At 43.9% G+C, this 27,265-nt stretch overlaps 2 protein-coding genes across 6 annotated transcripts in view; one reads left to right on the forward strand and one right to left on the reverse strand.

Annotated features, from left to right (window-relative positions):
* SETD3 (SET domain containing 3, actin N3(tau)-histidine methyltransferase) overlaps nucleotides 1-22,422 on the reverse strand; it is a 74,655-nt gene extending 52,233 nt beyond the window's left edge. For 2 of the 4 annotated variants that reach the window (XM_070593239.1, XM_070593238.1), the window contains exons 1-5: nucleotides 22,209-22,417; nucleotides 7,073-7,182; nucleotides 4,919-5,011; nucleotides 2,382-2,530; nucleotides 106-178 (exon numbers count right to left, since the gene is read on the reverse strand). In XM_070593239.1, coding sequence (XP_070449340.1) covers nucleotides 106-178; nucleotides 2,382-2,530; nucleotides 4,919-5,011; nucleotides 7,073-7,175 — 418 coding nt within the window. In that variant the 5' untranslated portion in view covers nucleotides 7,176-7,182; nucleotides 22,209-22,417. Of the gene's footprint in view, nucleotides 1-105; nucleotides 179-2,381; nucleotides 2,531-4,918; nucleotides 5,012-7,072; nucleotides 7,183-22,208 lie in introns of all 4 variants that reach the window. The other 2 variants (XM_070593237.1, XM_070593240.1) reach the window with 2 other exon arrangements.
* A 95-nt stretch (nucleotides 22,423-22,517) lies between these two features.
* CCNK (cyclin K) overlaps nucleotides 22,518-27,265 on the forward strand; it is a 33,708-nt gene continuing 28,960 nt past the window's right edge. Inside the window, exons 1-2 of one of the 2 annotated variants that reach the window (XM_070593242.1) lie at nucleotides 22,518-22,665; nucleotides 22,876-22,971. The gene's annotated coding sequence lies outside the window, so the exon portion shown is untranslated. Of the gene's footprint in view, nucleotides 22,666-22,843; nucleotides 22,972-27,265 lie in introns of both variants that reach the window. The other variant, XM_070593241.1, reaches the window with a different exon arrangement.

The raw sequence follows: 27,265 nt of genomic DNA on the forward strand, positions 1-27,265 counted from the left end.
GTTAAGAAAACAATCAAATATGGTCCTTAGCTCCACAAAATGAAATTTTATGTATTTTTATCATTTACGCTTTGTCTTGAACAAACAGTCAGAAATTATTCTCACCCAACACTGAATTTTTAGCAGATTCAACGGTCATTAGTAATTTTCGTGGAACCCACAAAAATAATTCTTCTGCCTGGAGGGAAAAAATGAGAAAATAGTAGAATCATCAAAACATGTTACCATCTTCAGTCCAACTATATCTATGGTTAGAAATCCAATCACACATGAAACACAACTTAAGGTTGCATATCAGCACTTCATTTCTAATTACAAATATATTTTAAAATGTAACTATCGATGTTATAGTTAAATGAGCAGAAGCATGGTTTAAAATGTTATTTCCAATAGAAAAATTAACCACATATACTGAGAAGACAAATAATCAAAAAAAGGACTTTCAACTTTAATTTGAAGCAAATATAACAATTTGGGGTAGAGCACAAAGGTGTTTGTTCTTTGCTGTACTTATATTTTTAAGTTCTAAAAACAAAACAAAGCAAAATTTCTACCTCCAACAAACACCCTAACGTGGCAATGAGAATGCTCCTGCCATGGATTTTCTGAAGCTGGAATAACATTCCTTCCGCTATGAGCCTGTCTTCAAAGCACAATGGTTACCAGCAAAAGCACAAGCCCATAAGATGTATTTTGCTTACTAATTTTCTTTCCAAATAATCATCTCATTTTTTGGCAATATGAGATGCTTCTTTTCAGTATATTCTATGTGTGTATCTACATTGCTTAAAACACGCAGAAACTCATCAAAATATATACATTAAATACATGTAACTTTTTGTTTTGCTTTTTTTGGGTTTTTTTGGCGGGAAGATTCATCCTGAGCTGACATCTATGCCAATCTTCCTCTACTTTGTATGTGGGATGCCTCCACATCATGGCTGATGTGTGGAGTAGGTCCACACCCGGGATCTGAACCTGCGAACTCCAGGCCAGTGAAGCAGAGGGCGCAGAACTTTAACCACCCAGCCATGGGGCTGGACCCCAAATACATGCAGTTTTATGTCTATCAATTATACCTCAATAAAGCTTAAAAAATATGCACACAGTAAAGACAAACCATGGCTAAAATATTTGGGGCAGCATCCACATTAATGATGCCTCTCGTTTCATATAGGAGAACAACGTGTGGCATCTTGTTTACCTTTGCCTTCTACTGATGTCTACTATTTGAATTATTTTTAGTGTCTTGTCCCTTACTATCGATTATAAGCATCATGAAGGAAGAGATCCTGGTTTTTTTGGAAGCCTGTTGCAATAGCAAGCACAGTACTACTCACACACTAGATATTTAACAAGTACCTAATAAACCAGTGTATGGTTTTTCAATGTATCAATTAACAGTTAACTACAACTTGACCAAAAATGTTGCTGGAAGTTTGAGGGGGCCCAAATAAATAACACTCATTTCCCCCACCCAAGTTCTGAACCAACTGAGAGAGACACAAGACGACAACAGATGGTCACCCAAAATATCACCTACTGAATCCCAGAATTAGACAGACTCCCCCACCTAGTCGCAGGCAGAACTGGAGCCATGCAGGCCTCTCCATGTGTGGCCAGCCCCTGTACAACTCAGGGTGGAGCGCACAGCAGAATGAATGCATGGGCAACTAGCTCCCCTGAGAAAAAGGCCAAGCCAAGTTCCTTCTCCCAAAATCATCAAGCAGATTAAATTACGCCTTCTCTCTAGGAGAGGCCTGAGTGAGGGGCAGAAAGAGGCCAGGAATGTCAGGGTGCTGCTGCTCCCTTCATCCGGAAGGAAGGACCAAGAGGGGAGAAAAAGCATGCGTCTCTTAGCAGATGTATTTTTCTCTTCTTCTTTCCCTGTCACCTCTGGTGTTGCCATTTCAGTAAGTGGTACCTCCAACCACTCAGTTATCCATTCCAGCAAACTGGTGAGCATCTTCGACTCTGCCTGTCCTCCACCCCACCCCTCATCCAATCCATCACAAGGTCCTGTGCGCTCTTTCTCACTACCACCTGAGCCCACATCCTTCTCTTTATTTCAATCTCAAAATCCTGGGAGGCATGTTCTGTGGTTTCAGGAATGTGAACTGACTTGCCCCCAGTGGCTGGTTATTAGCACAGCTCCTACGGAAGACGAGCTGGAAGGGGCTGCCTGAACCCTGGGTAAGGCTCTTCCAGGCCCACGTGGTCAGTGAGGAGGCTGCTGTGGCAGAGACAGGGAGTGCTGGCTGCACACTGCCTGTGTGCCCAAGGCTCAGAACAAGCCTCAGGCATCTCTCTCCACGTCCTGCGCCCTCCACACCACAGTCCAAACACATTTAGACCCCTCGACCAACCGTTTATAAACTCACCTTGATATCTCTTGTTGCTCTCAAACCAAAGCCCTCTTCTTTGAAGTTAACCATTTCAAAACCATCAACAGAAGCTCCATTCTCAGAGGCCCATTTCATGAGATCAGGAAAGTAATCTTCTCTTTTTCCATCAAAAGTCACAGACAGACCTGTATCAATCCAGGTTTTAGAAAACAAGAGCTACTTGAACGACATATGTCATTCACACTGCCCTCAGAAAATGAAAAACAGAACATAACAACACTAGATATAGTAATAACACTCCAATCCTGGACAAAATCAAAACTAATCACCCAGTAGTCACAGTACATATCTTAACTAGCGACTGGAAAGGCGAATTAAAATCCTAAACCCCCTCTTGGTTACAGAGAAGTAGTTGCATGAATATCTACTATTAGGTTCTATTAGTAACACCATGGGGAGGGGAGCCTTCAATGCCACTGCAGACGACAGGGCGCTCTCTCTTTCAAGTCCAACAGACCATCTTTCACATGCACAGTTGCTTTCACAGAATTCCCACGAAAACAACAATGAGCAGGTCACACACGTGCCCAAGGAGATGGTTAAGGACGACCACCGCAGCTCTGACTCTAGGAGCACACAGCTCTGCAACAGAACTCTGCCGAGCAGTTTAAATGAGCTGGATCTATCCGGACCAATCAATGAAACACCGTGGTTTTTAAGAAAACCAAGCAGCATGATATCACTTATGTAAGTTGCAAATTTACCAATTACTACCATATATTTTTATGGGGTTAAAGACAAACACCCCCCAAAGGGAGAAAAGAGAAGGGGATGGAAGTGTGGGGCCTCAGCTAAAAGTGCAATGTCTTCTGTCTTGAAAACAAATACAAACACAAAACAAGGCACAGAGGGAGGGAAAGGGAAGCAGACCGGCAGGTGGGAAAGGATGACAGGAGAATGTGAACCAGTGAGACTGAAGAGGACGCAATTGGGTAGTAGATTCTCAGGCGTCATTATATCATTGTCTGGGCTTTTCGGCATGTTTGAAATATTCAAAAGGATGGAAACAGCATTTTTTCAGTTTTGTTTTGCTTTTCTCCAACTCTTTATTTTGGAAATTTTCAAACTTACAAGAATGTTGGAGGAATAGAACAATGAACATTCAAATACACTTTGTTTCAGTCCACCAACTTGCCACACCAGCTCTTTCTCTCTCTCTTTTTCTTTCCCCTTCCCTCTCTCTCATTCTCTCTCCAAAATACTTGAAAGTTGCCAACAGCATAACCCTTCATCCCTAAATTGTTTTTTATTTAGATTAATTGACATATTATAATAGTTTCAGGTGTACAAAAACTATTACTTCTTTTTGATGACTATAAGGAGAGGAACGGGAAATTTACTAACATGAGGAGCTGGGCATGCAACCCAGCCCAGGTGCCTGTGGCCATGTCACCACCATATAATTAATGGTCAAGTGGATTTGTGAAGTCGGATTGCCTGGCACAGAGTTGTGCCATACTAGGTATGCAAAGATGTCTGCTAAATGAAGGAAAGTGATTTTGTTAGGGGTGTTCTAAGACAGAATTTATTCTTCACTTATTGAGAACTAACAAATGCCCTAACTTTAGGGTCAGTTGTAATAAACCGTCTATACTCAGAACAGACACTCAGGATATACAAAAATGTTTCAGCCACCGATTTGGTGAGCCAGGATTAGCACAGTCTACCATTTAGTGCAAATAAACACATTATAAAGGAACCTGTCACCATCTGGGGTTTGAGACCATCTAAACTAAAGACTGCGTGTTTGCAGATGTGTATGGGGGAGCAATAAACTACCACTTCAGAAAGCAAATAAAAAACAAACCCTCTCGTGACTCACTTTCACGACAATAAATAAGAAGGGAGTCTAAGCCGGTTTTTCTGATCCTTTTAAAGCAGGCTCCTTATTATGTGTTCTCCTCCCACCTTCCCTGTGGCTCTGCATACCAATCTTTACTTTTTGTGCTTTACAGAACAAAAACAATAGGTATGCTGAATAAGCTTTTCCAAACGGACACTTGGCCCCATCACCAGCCTGGCTGAGAATCATTACGATGTCTACCGAATACATCATGAAAAACACAGCTTGGGAGACACAAGTACGTCTCTCATTTAATCAAGATATGTTTGAGTCCAGTACGTATCTTGATAAGACACTGACCAATCGGTACATATCTGTGTGCTGACCATACACAGTATCATGTACTGACCTCAAATCCTAATGGAAACATAGTATGGAAAAACAAATTTAAATATATATTTCATAAAATAAAGATAAAGTTGTGTCATTTTAGCCCCCAGATACAAACATTTTTACTCCTTCCAAAGCAGATAACAGCACCTCAGAGACGGGAGAGGTCCTGATCATTTCCCAGGGCGAGCTCGCTCCCCTATCTAGGAGCCCCTTCACAACCACCCTTCAGAGAGGCATGCCTGACACTGAGAACTTTACTCCTCTTAAAACCCTTCTGACTTATGCCACATCCCTACACGATTTTATTAAAATATGATTATCATTCTGGAAAACTTACCTTTTTGTTTTTTTCGTATTTTCTCAACTAGAGACCGGATCTGCACATATTCTTCCCATTCTTTTCCTGGGCCAGGTGCAGGACTACTGCATTCTGTAACATAAAAGCCACGGTACTTAGACATGTCTTTCTTTCAACTTAACCTGTCAGTCTTCAGAAGAAAGAGTATTTGGGTTTTGTTATTGCTATTGAGTTTCTTTGTGGTGTATGTGTGAGGAAGATTGTCCCTGAGCTAATATCCACGCCAATGTTCCTCAATTTTGTAAGTGGGAAGCCACCACAGCGTGGCTTAATTAGCGGCACATAGGTCTGTGCCCAGGATCTGACCCTGTGAACCTGAGCCACCAAAGCAGAGTACACAAGCTTAACCACTATGCCAACAGGCCAGTCCCACAGTCGATTTATTTTTAAAGGACAAAGATACCACAGCCACAAGGATAAATGTGAGAAGTATAAATCAGGTGTACTTTTCAAAGTATATAAACCCTCTCAAATGCCACTTATTCAACTGTGGCCCCAGGACCTAAGTGTAAGCACCTAGCTTGCATCCAGCTTATTCTTGCTGCTCTGATAAATTTTCCTCGGATTACACTTGTAAACAGGAAAATCTAAAAAGCTAAGCTAAAATGTAGAACACTTCCCTGAAAACTCTTCTAGATGGTAAAAAGAAGGTAATATTAAAAGTCAATATTTCTTTCCTGTTAAACCCCAAAACAATGGCTCTCTAAGGGAACCAGTTAAATTGGACATAAGGACAATTAGTCAACAAACATTTCACATCCATGTGTAAGGCTCTATATTAAGCATTCTGGGGGAGTTACAAAAAGAGACAGCACAGTCGCTGCTAAAACAGAAGCTAAGATTCTCCTGCAGAGCCAGAACCGAAAGACCAACGCCCGCAAAGGGCCCACTGCTTTGGAAGGCGGCACCCTAGGTACCCTGCCTATCAAGAGCTCTTTCCTTTTTAATTAACTGTATCAGTTTAAAGAACAGCCCCCTTCCCATGCTTCTGCTAAACTTCTTGGCCCCCTTTGTTCTCCAAGGAACAGAGAGTACGTGGTAAATAATTAACAATAACTAGTTATGTGTTGACTCATAACTGTTAAGGTTAAGCAGTCTTACTTCAATCTTCCATCAGCAAACACTGACAGAGGCTCGGAAATACAAGGAGACAGAGCCTGTCCTCAAGCTGCTACAGTTGCGTGGGGGCGAGAGATGGTAGTGGTCAAGTACGTCAGTGCTCTGGGGGGCCCACACTGCTCTTGGGGGCGGGGGGGGTAGAGGGTCCATGGGACATTCAGGGAGGGACCTGCCCCAGACTGGTTGCTGCCTGCTTTTGTCAGGGAGAGAAAGCTAAATTTTTATTTGGGGTTTAGCCTGTCACATAATCTAAACATAAGGGGCAAAGAAGATGAGACAAATGTTCAAAGAGTGATCACTGCTAATTTGAAACACACATGGCACCAATTTAAATTCACAACTACAAAAAGGAGTTACCAGTGTACACTAACTCTCTGAAGCAAGGACAGGCGCTTAGTAGATACTGAATCTCCTTGAGCCAACAACTCATAACTTCAGCGTGTGAGAACTGGAAAGCGATGACGGAATCACTGAAAAGAAAAGTGAGGCATTCTCGTAAGGGAGCGGAGCTCCAGAGTATGCTCTCTGAGGCACGCTGTGCTCGCCTGGGGCCTGACAACCTGTAAGGCCCCCTCACACGCCACTGCTCACCAGGCCCCCGCTACACTCCCGAGACGGTCCTCACCGACACGAACACTGAGATGCAGAGGGCTTGAGTAATTTGTCTGAGGCCACACTGTTAAAAAGAAGTTGAGTTTGTCCCTGGCCACCGTGCCCAGGGAAGACTGTGTTCCAGGAGGCTGTGCGAGAGGCTTTACATTCATTACTTCACCAAGCCTCGTTAACAGTTACAGGCACCAACAGGTGCAGGATCTCCCTTTCCACAGAAGGGGAGACTGAGGTTACAGAAGGTCTGTGACAAGCCCAGGTCACATGGCTAACAAGCTGGGACTGACCACCAGTTTGTTTCACTTCACGCTCCACCATCCCAGTGACTCTCCCACGCACACAGCACCGAGAATGCACAGGAGCGAGAAGGCACACAGCCCACGTAAAGCCGGGAGCGGAACTTACTCTGCAGCAGCTCACTGGTTAGGTTCAGGGTTTCCTTTGGTGACACACTTGCTGTAGCACCAGTGCCTGATTTCTGCGTTTTCACTCGACTCTTCTTACCCATTTTCTGACTACAGAGAAGAGAAAGAAAAGACAAAGAGAAAAACATTACATTCCCAAAGAACAAAATCAAGTAATGAAATGTGCAAAGTGGTGGCTTAGCCTTAAGACACTAAGATCTGACCTCACATGTGCCATATCCTTAAGTTTCCTTCCAGAGAAAGAAATGGGTTACAAATATAAGTATTTGGAGATTCTCAAATGAAACAAAATCTGTATTCTAGTCTCTGGAAGAAAAGTTTGTTCCTTTTCACCTATAAAAACTATAGAATCAAATTTTACTCTAATTTTTTTTCAAATTACACAGGTTTTACTATGTATACTAAAATATTTTTCCATGATACTACAGAGATAAAAGTCATGTACACATACATGTACTCACACACGATTATACAAGCATAAAAACCTATATATTCTCTCCCCACTTTTCTTTAAAAGAATCATTTTCCATTAACAGTAACTCTATCATAAGCAACAGATTAGATTTTCTGGACAAATACTGAAGACACTTTACAGCTCAAAGAAATTCAGAGGTAAGTCTAATTCCCTCCTTTGGTTCCATGGGAAATGCAAGGTGCTTGCCCAGAGTTTCACAGGAAGTGGATGGCAGACCGTAGACTTGACTGAGGTTTCCCAGCACCTCCCAATCGGGCGCTTCAACCACACACGGTCCTGTATGGTCTAACATATAAGAATGAAATGGAATTAAAGAATGTTCTACAAGCAGACGAGATAGTGGGGCACAGGATGCACCCACAGCATGCTGGGAAAAGACCTCAAGGAGATAACGTTTGTCTGAAACATTTCCTAACAGTGGGCCTCGAGATGTGTCTTGAAGAAAGTAAGGGATTGGGATGTGTGGAGAAAGGGCAGGCAGTTCAAAGGCAAGGACAGGAACGATGAAACACAAAGGAGCCCAAGGGGAGAGTCTCGGGGGAGCAGAGGAGATAAGATGTCTGAGGAGGCTCATCTGAGCATTCACCTGAGAGAGAAGCACCTTAGGATGACAACCCAAGAAGATGGAGCGAGTACTCAGCCAGGAAGCTGCTGGAGCAATCCACACACTAATTAACAACGAACACCACAACGCTGCTCCACGGAGCCCTCCCCGTTACACCGACCTCAAGGGAGAACCAAAAAGCGTACTCTGGCCCATCTGTTTTCTACAAAATACAATGACTACTGTAGTGTGGAGAACTGTGATGGGATAAAGGTTTAAAATGCATATTCTCCCACTACACAGATGATCACTGATTCTGTTGTAACTGAATCCATGCAAATATGGGTCATGTGCTAAAATAACAGAAAACAGCGTTCTTCAAAGGGCGACGACACACGTCTTCTCTTATGTACCTAACATGCGAAGCATAATGTATAACTCATGCATCTAAGAAGTCTTCTAAAACTCAGTGTGCAATACGGTATTGTGAGTATACAATACTCAGTGAGCAAGACACAATATCCTGGAATAAAGGGGAACAGGTAAAAAAATCTAAAATTTTTGCAGCAAGAAAAGGAATGAGTTGTTTTGAGATCAAAACCAGAAAAGAAGAAATGGGGGAGCAGGAGCAGGAAGAGTTTAAGCCCCTTTTCCTGCACTTAACGACTAGCTTCTGAAAGGAGAAAGTGGTCCCGTGTTTACTCTTCACAGCCAAGAATGACGGAGCACCTGCCACTCTTCTTTGCATCTCAGGCCTCTCTGTTTGGACCCTGTGGAGGACTGCTGAACTTGACTCCAAAATAACTAAGCCGTAGGTCTGGAAAGAAAGACTTCAATCACACTTCCACACACAGCTTGGCAGGAAGAAGCGGAGAAACTCGCGGTGGTGACGAGCTTGCCCGGCCTCTCTCTTCAGCCCTCCTGGCTAGCCCTCCTGGGTGTTAGGCTCTCAACAACTCGAGAACTCCTAGGAGGAGGCGCTCCAGGACTCTCCCCTTCTCTTAGCAGGCCTGGGAGAAAGTGAGCCCCAGACGGCCACGCCGCTCTGCCCTGGCCCTCACAGTGCAAGGACCCAAGGGCCACAAGCGGGCTTCTTTGCTCTGCCCAAAGCCTCTTACCTCCCCAGCCTGCCTTCAGGTATCCCGACTCCCATCGCTCTTTGGCATTTAGACACCTGTCCTGAGATAATGATCATTAATTAAAACAGCAGCAGCAGCAGCGACCCCGTATGCAGTACTCATCCTCTGCCAGGGGCTGGGCTAAGATATTTGATCTTCCCAGACCCTCTACTCAATAGACATCATCCTCATCTTTTAGTTGACATTCTCAGAAAGGTGCGGTCCTTTGTGTCTGTCCAACGTCACACATCAGGGTACAGCTGGAATTAGAACTCGGATCTATCTGACTGTAAAGCCTGTGCTCAGCCATCGCCCTGCTGCCTCCATCTAAATGCAGGGCAAAGGCGCAGTGCACCCCAGAGCGCATGAGGGCTGAAAGGCCTTCCAGACCCAACACCTGATGTCCTGCCAAGTGGCCGCCGGCAAGGGTCTCAGGCCTCCTGCTCCTGTGCACCTCTGGAATTCGTCTCTTGCTTCGACTGTAACACTAACCTCTTCCATGTCTCCCTGCCCAAGCCCAACCCTGTCGCTTAAATCTGCCCCCACACTGCCACCCCTGCCCCAGAACCTCATGCTCTAGCCGTACCCACGGCGCCCAGGCCCTCATACAGGTATTGTCACCTGCCTCCATGCCCTGTCCCTCTACCTGGAACGCCTGTCCCTCCACCTCCCCCATCCCACTCCTTGCCTTCATTGCTTGAGTCACTTACTCAGCAACTCTTGCTTTCTCTAAAAACCCTGCTCAGGCATCACTTCAAAAGCCTTGCTGATCCTCCGAGCTCTAACATTCCCTCCTCTGTACCACCGGATCCCACTGCACTGAAAGACCTGTGCACACATCAGTTTTCCTTCAAGATAACAGGCTCCTTGAGGACACCTTCTCTGTCTTATTTGTGTCCCCAACTTCTGGCCCAGAACTTGGCACACAGCAGATTCTCTGTACACGACGCGGTGTGAGCTCCCAGGGAAAAGCATTCCCTCCTTTGGGCAATTCTTACGGCAGGTCAAATTCTGTACTGCTGAAGCTCCTACCCAGGGAGCCACATTTCCTTCTCCTTGGAACATGCAGAAAATGTCTAATTCTTGCCCCATGTGAAAGACCATTAAATACTCGGTCACAATGATTTGAAAACACAATATATTTGGGTATTTATCCAAGAACACGAAAACACTAACTCGAAAAGCTATATTCACCCCTATGTTCATCACAGCATCGTTTATAATAGCCAAGAAACGAAAACAACCCAAGTGTCTATCAATGGACGAATGGATAGAGAAGATTCACGGCTGATAGTATTCGGCCATGAAAAAAAAAGGAAATCTTGCCATTTGTGAGACATGGATGGACCTTAAGGGCATTATGCTAAGTGAAATAAGTTAGATGGAGAAAGACAAATACCACATGATCTCCCTTGTATGTGGAAACTAGACAAACAAACAAACAAAACCAAAACAAACTCAAACACAGAGGACAGAGTGGTGGCTATCAGAGAAAAAGGGGCTGGGGGAGGGTGAACTGGGTGAAAAGGGTCAAGCGTACGGTGATGGACGGTAACTGGACAAGAGTGGTGATCACAACGAAGCACACACAAACACTGAATTATAATACTGTACACCTGAAATCTGTATAATGCTGTATACCAACTTTACCACAACAAAAAAAAGGGGGAAAAATCATATTCTTCAACTTGTGAAATTGGAAAAGCTTAGGAGAGAAAAAAAGAATATATAAGAGGCATGTGGGGCCAAGAAAGGGTTTCTAAAACAGACTACTTTTGCTGTAGCTGTTTTCAACAAATAAATTGACTGTAGACAATCCCTGACCTACAATGGTTCAACTTAGCGATTTTTCGACTTTACAATGGTGCGGAAGCCATACACATGCAGTAAAAATCATACTTCGAATTTTGAATGTGATTTTCTCCCGGGCTAGCAATATGCGGTCCGATCCTCTCCGGTGATGCCGGCAGAGGCAGTGAGCCCCGGCTCCCAGTCAGCCCCGTGATCACGAGTGTGAACAACCGATACACTGACAACCATTCTGTCCCCACACAACCACGCTGTTCTCACTTTCAGCACAGTATTCAATAAACTACATGAGATATTCAACACTTTATTGTAAAACAGGCTTTGTGTTAGATGCTTTTGCCCAATTCTAGGGTAATGTAAGTGTTGTGAGCACATTTAAGGTAGGTGAGGCTAAGCTACGATGTTCAGTAAATTAGGCGTATTACGTGCATTTTTGACTTACCATATTTCCAACTTACAATGGGTTTATCGAACGTAATCCCATCTTAAGTCAAGGAAGATCTGTACTGCATTAAAATGAATTCCCCACAAAAAAAAAAAAGGAAGGAAGGAAGGAAAGCATCACAGATTCCTTTGGTGGTAATATTCTAGAGTTGAGTACATACAACTCAAATTGTTCTCAAGATTTCTTTCTCCTCAAGCCAGAAAACTGCTGGCTTTTAGAAATGAGGAATAGGCATAGAAATACAACACAGGTGAAACTTCAAATCACATCAGTAGATTAGCATGTGGGAGAGCAGCTATATGGAAGGTAATCTTCAAAAGCCCTGGGGGGGACTATGAAACAGTCACTGACGCCACTCCCAGTTAAGACCCTCACCTCCAGCCCCTTCCCCTCTTCCTGACTCATTTCCCCGCCTCCAGTCTCCTTCCCCCAACACTGCCAGTTAGCCTTTATAAAGGGAGGTACAAGATACAAACAGTAAAGCGCACCACTTGGTGAGTTTCTCTGTATTTGTGCACAGATACGACCTCGGGGAAGCTACCCAACAGATCCAGGACTGGCCACACCACCCCTGTGCCTTTCCCAGGTCACAGCCATCCCAGAAGTGACTGTCATCTTGACTTCCGTCACCATTGCTTAGTTTCGCCTGTGCTTAAACCTCATATAAATGGACTAATACAATTCGTAGGCTTCTTTTGCTCAACACAACATCTTTCCACAGCTCGCAGGGTAACACCCAACCTCCCTAGCACAGCCCTCAAGGCCCTTCACGGCCTCACCCCATTTCACCTGTCCAGCTTTATTCTGCCCATCACCCCTTTACACATCACAGCCCCAGGGATTTGCTCACGTTCTCCCATTTTTCTGGAATGAGGCTCCCCTCTGCTACCTTTCTGTCTCCTCCTGGCAACATTTTTCATACTTGAAGGCTCAGCCAAAACGACCCCAATGGCCTTGAGGAAATTCTAGGCCCCTCCATGCAGCCCTCCCTCCCATGAGAGTCAGTAAGAACGGGTCAAGTTCAAAGTGATTAACAGATGCTAAAGGCTTGGCTTACTTTGAGATTCAGCCGTTTGGAATTCTCTTTGGACCATTTCCCTCCCACAGAGATTTGGCCCTAATGGAGAGAAAGCAGCTGCCCCGTTAGGCAGGAAGAACCTTCCACATAGGTGTTAACTCACTTCTTAATTAAGGAGGGGGCAGGGGTTGCCTGGCCTTGTCCCCAGTGAATGTACCTCCCTAGGGTACAGGAGCCTAGGTCCAGGCCAGCTCTGAATCTGCCCAATCAGAAACGAAGTTTACAGTGACCTCCTCCAGGAAAGTGTCCCAGCTGCCCTGGACCCACTCTGTCCGGAGCCACCACAGCTCTCAGCCCCCTGCACACTGCCTCAGAGCTGTCGCGGGAGCGTTGCCGAGCCTTGAGTTTACTTAAAGAACTCACATTTCTGGAGGCCAGGAGCTCTACGGCCTGGCAGCCATTCTTCTGAACTCTTAGGGCCATCAATGTCTGTAAGATTCAACTGCCTCTGGATTCGATATGGTTTGGCACCAATTCTTCTAGTATTTGTGTGACATCCCTAACTGAAAGTACCCTGAAGGCAGAAGCCCCATATTTACTTGTTTTCACCCCACAAAGCATCAGGCCTTCCCGTCACCATTTGCCAGCTCCCTGCACATTGCCTTCGCTCAGCCCCTTGGCCTGGCTGTCATTCCTGGTCTACACCCTTTCCTCTGCCACTGCGGCCTACACGCCTTCCCCCCCTTGGTAAATGTGTCTACATTTTAGCTAAGTCCACCTCAGCGACAAGGCCCCGCTCCCCACCCTTCCCGAGCACAGCTCTGGAGCCCCCATGGCCTCACCTACTGCAGGCTACCTTACTTATGTGCCTATTTTACCCACTGTCTCGTGGTGGGAAGACACCAGGGCTTCCATCTCTCCACTATCTGTAGGGTCTGGTATAGTCCCATGCCACAGTCCAGGGTCAACTATTTGCTGACTGAAGGGAGATCTCTGGATATCATATTTGGATATATCAGTGTTCCTTGTGAGTAAGATTTACTTCCCATCATGATAGTAAAGTTTTGTGGCAAGGAACCACTTTGATAAATTCTCCCACAGTGATTAAAACAGTAGTAAAAATGAGACACTTACTATTTAACTACTTCTACTAAAGAACTAAGACAACACTTAAAAGTGAAAATATAAATTTATATATATAAAAAATACACAAAATTCACACTTAAAAGATGGTTTCTTTTGGGAATCCAGTTTATTGTTCAAAAAGCTTTAGGATATTAAATTTCATAAGAGAAACCCTCTGATAAACACAAATTTTTCAGTGTTTCTGGTCTCTTACAAAGCAGGAACAAGTCAGTTCCTGACAGAAAAGGAAGAGCTACAGCGTAAGCACATTTTGAAGCTCTGTGGGCACTTGTGACCAGGGGCCCATGCATGTGCGCATCTGCACGGTGCTCTGTGCTGGTCACACATGCCCCCACCACACTCGCAGAGGCGGGCAGTGACCACAGCCGAGTTAGGAGGAGTAGAGCGCACAGCCACCAGCTGCAGCCACACAGCTTCCAACCTGAAATCCTGTAGTATGACCAGCACACAGGCAGGCTCTCAATATAGGTGCACTGGATTCAACAAGCCCGTCAGTGCCCGTGCGCCCGGGCCCATGCTGGTGCCCGTGTGCCTAGGCCCATGCTAGTGCTGTACCAGACAACAAAAAGAGGGAAGGCCAAGCCTGTGGCCTCCAGAGGAGGAAGCCAGGGACCCAGACTCACAGCTTGGAGATCCTCAAATACATAAGAAGAGTAACTCAACAGAGGCAGCAAGGAACAAACTACAGTTAAAGAAGGGCGACTAAACTTCAAGACTCGGCTTGAGAAGGCGTTAGAATCCAGCGTGAGTGGTTTCCTGAATTCGACCCCCTGCTGCCTTTTTAGCTAAAAAAGCTTTCCCCAACATCATGGATTTGAAAGAACTACCTACCCTCTTCATTTACAATTCAAAAATTTGTTACACACAATGAATAATTTTCATTGTGATTTCAGCTGAATCTGGGGCTAGATTCCAAGCTTCACAAATGAACCAAATAGGTATCCTGAACATCCTTAATGCTCTCAGTGGAAAAAAGTACCTATTAGAAATTCTTTAAGTTCCTACAAAGATCCAATATTTATCTTCAATATTTATTTCAAACATTTACATTAGAAAAATATAAAGGTGTGCTACATTAAATACATGTATACACACATACTCTCTCTCTCAAGTTAAATTCCAAATATTAGCCAGAAGTTTCAATGCTAAATGAAAGATTTTTCCCCAAAGTTTAGAATGAAATCAGGTGTAACTTACAGATTCTTATTGAATTATCTGAAAAGAAACAAAAGTATACGGTAAAAAAAAGGATTTAAACAACACTGACGATAAAAGAAAATAAGCAGAAAAGCAATACAGGACTGCCAGACAAATGGATTCTACAATGATAGGTACAGTCGTTCAAAGGAAGGGGCATCTATAAAAAGCAAGGGCGAGCCAGGAGTTTCACACCTATCTACATTTCTTCACCATCAAGATACTTTAAAAATCTACAGAATACTCAAAATCTGGCTCTTCAAAACACCATAAACTATTCAGCAAGTCCATTAACAATCTCTCTACCTAATAAATAAAACAGGTGTTAGAAGATGGTAAAATACTCAGCACACCCAATCATTATTTAAATTGCTAATATTCAAGTGGCATCTGGAATCAACAGCCACTTCTGACCAATCAGGCGATTCTTTATAATCTGCGTAGTGGAAGAAATAGGTCAGGAGAAAGAAGATAAAGCGCATTTAGAGAACTTGGCTGATGGGGGGTGAAGGAGGGCGCTGGATACTTAACCCATTTTTACAAAGTATAGTTCACACATACTGAAGAGATTGAGACAGAATTCAGCTGTATGGTTTTTTCCCAAAAATTCTAAATGGAAAGGATGCATACATGTATTTTTCCTGAGTTGCTTTCAACTAAATACAACTAGAATAAACACTTTTGATTACAGTTATTTGGCAATTTATCCAGGAAACCTCTGCTCAATCCCAGCATCTGGTTTTCAATGTATCCTGCCTCCACCCAACTTTACAGCTGGATTGACTAAAGGAGAGAACGATCTATGGCGTCCTTCCACCTCAGGTGCCCAGCTGTAAAATGCACTTGAAGGCAGTGTGAGAGCCTGCCTAATCTTTGTGTAGGAAGAAAAGAATCTCACTAAAATATTTTGCAGGCCATTAGGATCAGATTACTACATTCTGAATTAAATACACAAATTACAGGACGATGGCTTAGGAAAATGAAAGCATCCCCAAATTAAAAAGTATTTAACTGCGATGTTTTCTCTCCTACAGAAACTGATAAGGCATATATAGTCCTTGCATTGCGTGGTAGCATGTTAACTGAAACTAGTGTGTATTGGAAACATATTCTCTCGTCGCACAGGACCAGGGCCTAGCAGTAGGGTGAAGCCACACTAACTTACACTAGTTCAAGTGGCTAACTAGCACCCATCATCCCAATCTCTATCTAAGGAGGTACTGACGTGCCACAACTCAAAAGTACCAAGAAGTCTAAGCAAGCAGGCATGTGAGAAGGTGGAATTAATTTCAACTCTAGCTACTTAAGTATTAGGAAGAATATGGACCTCTAAGTTGCATGTAAGTAAAATTTCAATCTTTATTATTATTCTTTTTTATTTTTTTTGAGGAAGATTAGCCCTAAACTAACATCTGCTGCCAATCCTCTTTTTTTTTTTTTTTGCTGAGGAAGACTGGCCCTTAGCTAACACCCATGCCCACCTTCCTCTACTTTATATGTGGGACGCCTGCCACAGCATGGCTTGCCAAGCAGGGTGCCATGTCTGCACCTGGGATCTGAACCAGCGAACCCCAGGCCGCTTAAGCGGAACATGAGCACTTAACCACTGCGCGACAAGTTTCAATCTTTATATACAAGAGTTTGGCCTGTCATAGATAGAAGATAGAGAGATAGATATAGAATTATACAAACTTGAGATTTTAAAAAAATACAGATGTTTCTTGCTTTCTACAACGTTTTTTGCTAAATTTCCACTAATTTATACATAATTTTAGATAAGCTTAAACTAGTTCTGATTGACTTTTCAATACGTAATAGTTTTAGTTTTAAAATACTGTTGAATTAAACTGTAAATACATTTAAATTAAAATGAGGTTCCTATTTAAAGGAAGCCCAAAAAACCTTTCATAAAGCAAAGAATCATTTGGTATCATGAATAATCATTTCCTATTATATCTTTCTAAAATAAAAAAGAAAAATGGTAAGTGTGAAGGAACAGCTGTAATCTGTCAAGAAATTACCTTCAAACCACCCACATAAGGATTCTAGAATTGCGGAATATCAGAATTGGAAAAGATCTTTAGGGTCATCTGTATTAACCGTCAACCCCACATACACTTAAAATAGCGAAATCTAACGTAATGGAGCAGTTACGGCTGTCCAAGCGCCTTGCTATCCACTGCCAAATTCAAGTCTGAAAACCCCGTGAGAGAGGCAGGGCGGGGCGCGCCACTCCTGGTACCAAATGCACCACCTGCGGCTGGCTGGACAGACCAAAGCTGCTGCTGGTTGCTCATCTGCTCCCAACAGACCTTCCTGCGGCCGCCAGCTGCTGATGGTCCACCGCCACGGCAGTCTCTGCTTTGTGAGCCACTCCGGCACTATACTGTTGGAAAGTTCCTAATCCTCTATGACCCGCCCCAATTCTGCCTTTAGAAGAGAAATGACAACCCTTCAAAATTTTGAAGACAGCTTTGTGTCCCCCTCAAAGTCTTCTCTTCTCCAGATTTAACATGCCCCTCACCACGTACTTCTCTAAAGTGAAAGAATCCACTTAGGTATATTATACTTCAATGAATGTTTTTCTTCTAAGTCAACAAAACCCTTCAGATGTGCTCTGAGAGGGGCACAGCTCAGTGGGACCACTGCCTTCCTAGAACTACACTCAAGGAGATTTTACCAATATACCTAAGTCTGCCCTAGCTTCTCTACGAGCCAAGTGAACTAGTGACTTCACATATTCATTTAGGGCACATTTCTTGAGTATCTAATCTGAAACGCAAAGATGAGACAGCTGTTTACGATAAGATGCTAATCAGCTAAAACCCTGTGTTACACAAACTGATCTTCAGCCAGATAGATGCGCTATATTAAACAACTGAGGTTTTGAACCTAAATGCAACTATTCATGCTAACCATCATGTTGTCTGTTTCTAGGCTGCTAAAACGATGTCATCTCTGCCACATACAATGTCCTGTGGCAGGTCCCCAACATGATCATCTTCATCATAACTGCATCATTTGGGCATTTATTGTATCAGGAACTCAGGTAAGCATTTTACACAACTGATAAAGACAGATATTATGCCCACTTTACAGATGAGAAAACTGAAGTTTAGAGAGGTTAATTAATTTATATAAGATGTCAGCCTCGGTTGCTGGCATAGCTTCACCAGCACACCCAGAGGGCAAACTTTACTGATAATAATATTTAACGGATTCAGTAAAAACCAACACACTGATGAAGGCTCTAAAGTTCAAAATAACGGTATTCCCACACAGTAGTAAAATATACCATGTAAAGGTTTTATTTCTTTGGTCTTTTAAAAATAAAGAGCCATATTGCTGGCCTAGTCCAAAACCCCAGGAGTGGCCTCAGCTTAAATGTGGGACACAAGCAAAAGTTCCAAACGAGCTTCCCCACAATCCTACAAATCCCACACCAATCTCTGCAATGCCACACTTTTGTCATAGGTGGAAAAACCGCAGAAACCGCCTAGGTGACCACAGCATGTAGCAAGGCTAAATCTTTACAATCAACAAAGGAAAAACTTCATTAGTCATTAGTAAATATTTTATGGTGAAAGCAACTTTAATGAGTATTTTTCAACACTAATCCTTACCTTCTCTTAACTGTGCTTAACAGAAAACTATTGATATTGAAGTGTCACGTCTATTTTCTGAGACTGAAACCTTTAAACCACTTACTCATAGGATTTTTTAGACCTTATTAAGTTCTAATGAACTGTATCGTAAACAAAGTGGAAAGTGAAACTCAGGATCCTGGGCAATAAGCCTAAAATAATGTGTGTTTATTAAGAGTCTATGCAGACATCTGCTTATCTACATTCTCTAGACAATGTTTTATTCCTTCTAAAAAATAATGAAGGCATTTCTTCCTGCTCTGTCCCTCTGTCCTCCTCTCCCTCCGCACCCCCATTACTGAGACTACGCATGTAAAAGGTTAAAATTTTACTTTGGCTTAGTAAATCAGTATCACTTAGATCCCTTTCGAAATCTTAACTTTAAAGTCCGATTTGTCTTCCATTGTCAGCCAAGAGTGCTTGGACTTATCCTGATTATTAAATAACTTCTACTCGAAAGTACTTAAAAAAAAGAAAGAATTTCAAAGTCTTAACTTTAGTATTTGAATTTTATTATCATTTGGAATCATTTTTCTTCCATTCAAATTTACTTCCATTGAAAACTGTCAATACCTGTGTCCGTACCTCTCGTTTTACCATCTGTTTATTTCTAAAACAGAGGAAACTCCCAAATGGAAATGGAGTCCACATAACTAATCACTGGCTTCAGTTACTGGATGAATTTAACAACAAAAAGCAGAACTTCTAATCTTTCCAATTCTGCTAAGCTTTTTTCCCATAAGACTACTAAGTGACCTAAAAAAAAAAATCTCAACTCCTTTGTAATAGAAAAATATACCATGTGTATTATTTTGTTAGAAATTTTTAGTTTGAGAATAAACATTATGTAAATTAATTATATTTGTAGATCAAAATATTTAACATCCCCAATTTTAAAAACAGGAAAATGAGATAATATAGGAAAATCCAATATGCAGAAGTCAATTTTGCCAAGTAAGGTACACCTGTAAATGCAACAAAAGTGAAAACTAGAAAAATTTAAAAGCAAGGAATCTTTAGTCTAATACTCTGAATTGGTTAAATATGACTCAGGATGAAGTGATATCTAAGATTAACACTGCTATGACCATAGCAGGAGAAAAAAGGATGCACAGCAAATCAAAATATTCTTCACCGATAAATTAATGGGCCCAAATAAAATACTAGCTAATGGAGAAAACAAATAATTGGCCACAAGCAACTTCCAAAGTAACATAAGAATAAAGATATATTCACTGTTCTGTTAAAACTGTTTAATGCCACAGCAATAAATAACTCTTCTTCCTCTGTGGGCGAACAAAATCTAGGCTCCATTCCCACGACTTGGGTATAAGGAGAGGAAACACACTTGGAACTCTTCCCCCCAAGCCCCAACAGAAGCACCATGCACAGCAGCCAGGGACAGACAAACCAGTTTCTAAAGATAAAAAAACCTTCCAGTGAAAGAGATTCATCAAGCTATACAAAAAAAGATACAGTATTATTAGTTACATTTCTAAAAGCTACTTCAGATTGGTGATAAGAAAAAAGGAGATGATGTAATTCAAACATTTTAAGAGACCTGGAAAGCCTCAAACTAAACTGACATCTAGTAAAGAAGAATGCAAGTAACTCTGAGCCAGGAGGCAAGATTTTTTACTCTATTTTTACTAAAATTCCAAGCAGCACAAACTCTCTACCTGGTTTTCAGTGAATTCAATAATCATCTACTACTGACTATGAGCAGGCCTCTGTTGTGCTAATGTTGACACTTTCCTCTAGCTGTCATCTTGTCAGTCTCTTCTAGATATGAGAGCATCAAGCTTTAAGGAGGCTGTTGTGACTGATTATCAGAGCTCTCAAAACTTAAAGAGTTTCCAATGGTTGAACTTCAGAATGGAAAAATATTTGAGTACAACCTTCAGTTTTCTCAGTCCCCAGTGGCTTCTAAAGCAAAGGTTTAGCCATCATTTAAAACGTGGCCTAAGTTCACCATATAGAAGAGGAACTCCATAACCGTTACTTTCTTATTGACACAAACGAACAGAAACCTTCATTTCTACAGCACATATAGGCAGAAATGTTTTAACTTTCAAGTCCAACATCATTCCTATTCAAGGAAAAAAGCACTGAGAGCTGTCAGCAAATGAGAAGAGATGAGATGCAGCAACCATTTTACTCGTTCAGACTAGTTTCATTTCAGATATTAACTTACAATTTTGAATAAAGAGAGGAAAAGGAGGGCAGACAGGAAAGGGCAGAAGCCTGAAAACCAAAGTTGTTCGGGATCCCAGTAAAGAGGTTGCTCCGTAGCTGTTCGAGAAGTCGGCTTTGCAAACTACTTTCCTGGGCCAGGGAAAAACTCCTTAAATTGCTGGAACTTTACCAAAATGTCGATCACAGCAACCCCGGGGACTCATTTGGTAAGGCAGGACTGCACGAATAGTAGCCTGTATAAACACAATATATTATGGCGCAAGCAAGTCTTGACAAATTTTAACCGTGGAAAGTAAAGCTGCTTCTATTTTGCAACACTCTTCAGTTAAATGCATTCACTTAAAATAGTAAGAAAAACCTGTCCAAGATTATTACTGATTATTTCAGTTTTAAATACCAGTGGGGTCATTTTTGAGAAGAAAAATGGGGAAGAGAGAGGTATCATTTACATACAGCAAAATTCACACTTTTCAGCGTCCAGCACTATGAGTTTTGACAAACGCATATAGCTGTGTAACCACCACCACAACCAAGCTATGGACCGGTCCATCGCTAAAAGATTTAGCTCTTTGGAGGTTCATAAAAATAAAATTAACCTGTAAGCAAACTTTAAAAGTATCTCTGCTTTTGAAACATCCCCTCCTTCATTTGGAAAAGCAAAACAATACCCTCCAAGTGATCCGCAACCTGTCAACACACGGCGGGAGTGAGGCCCCCGCAGCAAGTGGTGCCCGACACTAAGCGGCTCCTTCTCCCCGAGCGCAAAGTGGGAGAGGCGGAGTTGCATCGCCAGGCTGGAGCCACGAGGAGGAAGAGTCGAAGGCCGGAATGACAAACTCCAAAACCCCGAATTCTTCTCCCTACTAGGGCACTGAGCGTGTGGACGACGGCCAGGGTGCGTGGGCAGAAAGATGACCTATTTTCAACGACTGTTTTTATAAGTGGAAAGTGAGGGAGAGAAGCAGGGGCTGGTCCCCGGGCAGCCCGGCGGGCACCTGAGGTTTGGAGAGAGAGGAACATGAAAGCCACACAGCCTTCGCCCAGCCAGCGGCGTGACGGGAGGGAGGGAGGAAGGAAGGAAGCGAGAGCGCGAGCCCGCCGCACGCAGAGCCGAGCCGACCAGCGCGAGGGAGCCGGGCCCGGGCCCCACCCGGTGGGCGCCGAAGGGCTGGGTGCCCCCTGCACCTGCCGCCACCTCCAGGGCAGGCGGAGCGGGGCCGGGAGCGTCGGGCGCCAGGAGGGAACGCGGGGCAGCGGCGAGCGCGCCCGCCCCCAGGGCCGGCGGGCAGAGGCCGAGCGGCGCCCTCCGACCCAGCCGGGCCCCCAGCAGCCGGCCCTCCCCGCCAGGCCCCAGGGCGCACACCGCCCCCCGCGCCCCGGGCTCGGAGCGGCCGGCCGGGTGCGGGCTGGACCTCGGCCGAGGGGCGCCGGCCGGGCCGGGGGGCGGCCTCGCAGCGCTTCGGGGCGGCGGCACGAGTCTGCCCCGCGGGCCGCGCGCGGGGACGGGCCGCCGCCGGCACTCACCTGCCCGCTAGCACCTTCGCGCAGCGGCGGCCGCGGCGCCACACTCCGGCCCGCACCCACCGTCCGCCTCAACCAAGCCCCAGCCGGCGGTGGCGGCGGCGGCGGCAGCGGCGGCAGCGGAGGCCGGACGGGAGGGGCGGGACGGCGGCCGGAGACGGCCCCGCTGCCGCGGCCCAACCCGGCTCCGCCCGCCCCCAGGCCCCGCCCCCGGGCCGCCGCCGCCGCCGCCCATTGGCCCGCGGCTCAGACGCATGGGCGCGGCCCCGCCCCGCCGACCCCCAACCGTTGCGCTCTGGTTCCTCCCAAGCCATTGGGCCTGCGGGCTCCGGGGGTCAGAGCGGCCGGCTCGGCCCCGCCAGCTTCGGGGCCACAATTGGCTAGACTGCGCCCACGCCCGGGCGTTGATTGGAGGACAGGCGCCCCGGCCCCGCCCCTCGTGCCCAAGTTCCGTTAGCAGGTTCGGTTGCTCTCGAATTCTCTCTCGCCCGGGGGGGGCGGGACCAACGGGATGGGGCCCCCTCTGGCCAGCCCCTCCTCCTGCCCGCAGCGACCACTGACACTCGGGGAGGAACCGACAGGAGATTGGCGGCTCTTTCCTCTTTTGAGGGCTCTACTTTCTTCTGATTGGTTGACAGGTGCCCCTGCGGTCGCTTCTTTTCTGTCGCAGACGCAGCGCGATGACGTAGTTCACCGACATTCCAGGCCCGAGATGGCCGCCGTGGGCAAGGAGAGACGTTGCTAAGGGGCTTGCCTGCGGAGAGGGGTGAGTGACCCAGGGACCGCGGGCAGCGCCGCTCACCTCCCGAGTACCTGGAGGTCGGAGTAGGGTATGGCCACTTGCCTCACTCCGCTGGCAGAGTCCTTGCCGAATTCCGCCTCCCTCCGCTACTCCCCGGCGCAGATCGAAGTTAGCGGGCGACGGCGGAGCTGCGGGACAGGCTTCAGGAGAGGGTCTGGGGCGCAGGAGCGGGGCAGGGAGGCCGGCCGGACCCTGGAACAGGTAGCGGCGCTCGCAGTGATGGACAGCTAGGGTTCAGGGACTTCCTAGCAGGTGGGGAGAAGGCGCAAGGGTGTCACGCGCGCGCAACCACGGAGTACGCACATCTTCCCAGTTATTTCGCAGTGTGTCGGTCCCAACCGACGCTTCGTTAGATCTGAGAGTTGGGTATTTGTTCCGCATCTGAGGTTCTCAGACTTTGGAGTCTGAAGAGCCATGTAACAAGGGTGGGAGAAGGAATGAGGAAAAGCCACTTCCGCGATTAGATTCGTTCCTGCCGAGACTTTGTCCTTACCGACCCTCTCCTGGGTTGTTTGGTTTGTCGCCAAAGGAAGTGTTCTTTAGAAAGTTGAGGCGTAAGTCTAGAGCCTATCTGAAAGCTCTTAGGGTATCACCAGCACAAAGGATGGTCGGTAACGCTGCCTGAATTTGGATTGCCAGTTAAACGGAGCTTTCGCTAAATCATCTGACGTTAGGAATGTCTTCTGAGAGTAGTTACTTGAGTGTGGCCTTTTATGTTTTTTAGGGTAAACTCGATAATGCTTTTGTATCGCTTTGCAGAGATATCTAGCACAGTGCCTTTCAATCGTAGGTGCTCATTAAAGGTTTGTATGAATGCTGTTGCTAGAATGAAAGCTCTACGGGGAGCTTTGTATCCTCAGCATCTAAAACGTGCGTGACGTTAGCAAGCTCTCTATATTGCTCAATGAAGAATTGATGGATGATGGTAGTGGTGGTATTGCTAGACATTTTGGTTAAGACTGTTGGTGTTCTTAGAATGCTTACCTATTAACTCTTAGATTTATAGTCAAGATTATTTATCCAGGGTTGTTTTATTTTTTCGGTGACTACATTGGTGTCTAATTTTAGGTGGTTTTTTTTTCCTTTTGTCCCCTTTTGATTATGTTGTGATGCATTCAGACATATCAGTTGATTCTCGCATAAAGCATGTTTAACATTTATTCCATTTTGAAAACGTGATTTGCACCAAAAAGCGATAAAGAAACGTTCTAATTATTAACGAGATCCTTAAATTTAAAATGCTGTTTCTAAAATTGATTGTCATAAATTAAAAGGTGATCATAGTTTTGGCCTACAGAATGAACTAGTTCATTTCAGGAGATTATGTTTGAAAGCAATGAGTTCATTGAGTGTCTAGAAGGAAGAAAAATGTCTTCTGTTCTTTTTCTCTAAAACTGGGTAAGGACAAACAAAATCAAGGAATTAAATTCATGGCGGTTGGGTAGATTAGAAGGAATATCTAATTGGGCCAACTCTAATTCGTATTTTTAGGTTCAGATAAATGATATTTCGGAGTACTTGCAGATAAAATTGTAAAATCATTGTTTGAACCTTTTGAGGAATCATAAAATTGCAGTTAATGATAGAAGACCGGAGTCTGGTAAATGTCTCCATTTTTGCAGAGAGCAATTAGATGGCTCTTGGATGCTAGAATTTGTATTAACAAGTTTATCAATCTGTTTTAGAATCTTGTGGGGAGAGCGAAAAGAGGGTTTGTGCATACTTGGGAAAGGAGAGCTGATTCCCTCAAGCCAGCAGAGCTTCAACTAAAAAAAAAAAAAGAAGGCAGGTGACACAAATCATGTTCCCTTTTATAATCTTACTAGGTTAGTGATGGTGTGGGATTGCTGGACATGAAACCATTTAGGTTTCCTTAGGACACTGAACATAATCTCTCTTCCTGTCCTAATAGACACAAGAAGTAAATATATACTGGATAGGGTCTGATTAGATGGATATATCCGTTCAATTTACCAAACCCAAAATGTTGATTAATGGGTTCATGTCAACCTGAAGAGAGGTCTTTAGAGATCTGGTTTTGTCCTTACACTGGTTAGCACTTTTGTATTACCAACTTTAAATATATGAAGCATGCTTCTCAAGTTAATAAATGCACTCAAAACCTGTAGTGATGGTTAGCCAGTATGTTAGATGACACTCAGGATTCAGAGTTCTTAAAGGCTGAAATAATAAACCAAAACAAACAAGTAGTGAATTTGCCAGGAATGATTAAATTTACAAAAACTCAATTATATGTATTTGAGATGAGGAAGACCTGACTTGAAAAAAATGTTTCTGGGATGTAATGTTCCATTTATAGAAGTAAATAGAATCTTCTCCAGATCGAGGGGAGGTAGTATATCTTAGTCTAATGAGAAATTGTGGCTCTGCCATTTACTAGCTGTGTAGATTAGGCAAGTTACGTCATGTCTCTGGCTCCATTTTCTCAGTGATAAATTGTGAGGATAAAACAGCATAGCTTGCAGGCGTGCTGCAACTCAGTGGAAACACTGTGGACATGTTGTTGAATACTATAACCTCCCTTCCCCCATGAGCCACACTAATCATATAAAGAGTGCTGTTTTCCCTTTTGACTGCTAGGGTTTGGCAGGGAGGGTCTTGAAACACTAAAGACCATGTTGAGAGACAAACGTTTACCCTGGAGAAGAGAACGGAATGGAAAATTGTCTTCACATATTTGAAAGGCAATGAATTGATGAAGGAAAGGTATTTTCAGAACTAGGTGGGAGCTACAGAGTGCTGAAAGGTAGATTTCATTCCTTCGTTATTCTGTCTCATCTATGTCCCAGATCTAGAGGATGAACAGAACAATCAATAATAAAGATAAAAATCAATAAAAGACTAATACAAGAATTAATGTGAATACCAATTATTCATACCCAGCAATGCTTTGGGCTGCTTTGTAAATTATTAAGGTCCAGTTAATGAAAGTGGGTAAATGAAGGTTAGTAGGTGACCAGATATTACCGTTGCTTAGAGGATATTTCTGTCCTGAGTGAAAAAATTGAGTAGTGACCTTACTATTATTTACAATTTGTAAGTATCCATAATTCTAACTGTTGAAAATGCGTTTAATCTTTCATCATGTGAAATGATACGTCTGAAGCACATTCCTGAAAGATGTTACTGAAATGCCTGAACGTGCTGCGTGTTTATGGAGAGATTTTTACTTTGTGGAGCTCATAAATCTCTCAGGCATTTTCACAGTAATCATGAACTGCTAATGACAAAATTTGTAACTTTAGGGTCTTGTGAAAAAATAAAGAGCAGTAGGGAATAGCACTGAGGCAAGAACTTTTTCAAGAGGATGAATGATTTAGAGGACTGTTTCTATTCTGTTTCTGTACATTTATTTTCACCGTGTTTTGTTCATTCAGCCCCGAAGTCTAAAGGTGCCTACACTAGACTATTAGCGTGGGGTTTGGCCAAATGACAGCAAGGTCAGGCTAGAATATACTTATGATTTATCTGCTTTTGGACTGACATTCTTTTTCATCCCTTTTGAGTCCTAACCCTGTTCCCTGCTCTTCTCCTTTCATCTCAGCAGATGTCTTGACACTCTACTTCCCAGAGAAAATGGAGATACTGTTTTATGATTTGTTTCCTTCCCCTAAAATGATTTTTTAAATATGTTCTCAGACTTTTCCTTCCCTTCTGTCTCAGAGAAAGAACTTCCTTTAAGTGAACTTTTTTGCTATGCTTTTTATTATCGCTTTGGCCAGTTAACCCCTCAGTGGCTTGTTCAGCCTCCTCTAGGGGCTGCTTCCCTTCTGGCTTCCTTCATTCTCCTTGATGCAGAAAAAACAAGAATAACCTGTTTCATAGCCTGTTCATTCCTTAACACCTCTTGTAGTCTTTCTTCTGCCCCAATGAACTTCTGAAAGGGTTCTTCTATTTACATATGTGTATGTATCTGCTTTATTGACATATAATTCACATACCGTACAAATCACTCATTTAAAATGTAAAGTCAATGGTTTTTAGTATATTAAGCGTTGTGTAACCATCACTACACTCAATTTTTAATGTCTCTAACAATTAATGACCAGTTCTAGTAACCTTTCCTTAATTTTTTGTCCTTTAGTTTTTCTTTAGCATTTGTCACTGTTGACTACCACCTCTGGCTTCAGGCTAATATCCCTGGGTTTCTTAAGCAGTTAGGGGTGCGCGTTTCCCCACTTCTTTGGCCATGCCTTCCCTTTCTCTCCTTTGGTGATTCTTCCTGCTTCCTCAAGTT

Source organism: Equus przewalskii, chromosome 25 (assembly GCF_037783145.1).
Source record: "Equus przewalskii isolate Varuska chromosome 25, EquPr2, whole genome shotgun sequence".
Taxonomy (NCBI): domain Eukaryota; kingdom Metazoa; phylum Chordata; class Mammalia; order Perissodactyla; family Equidae; genus Equus; species Equus przewalskii.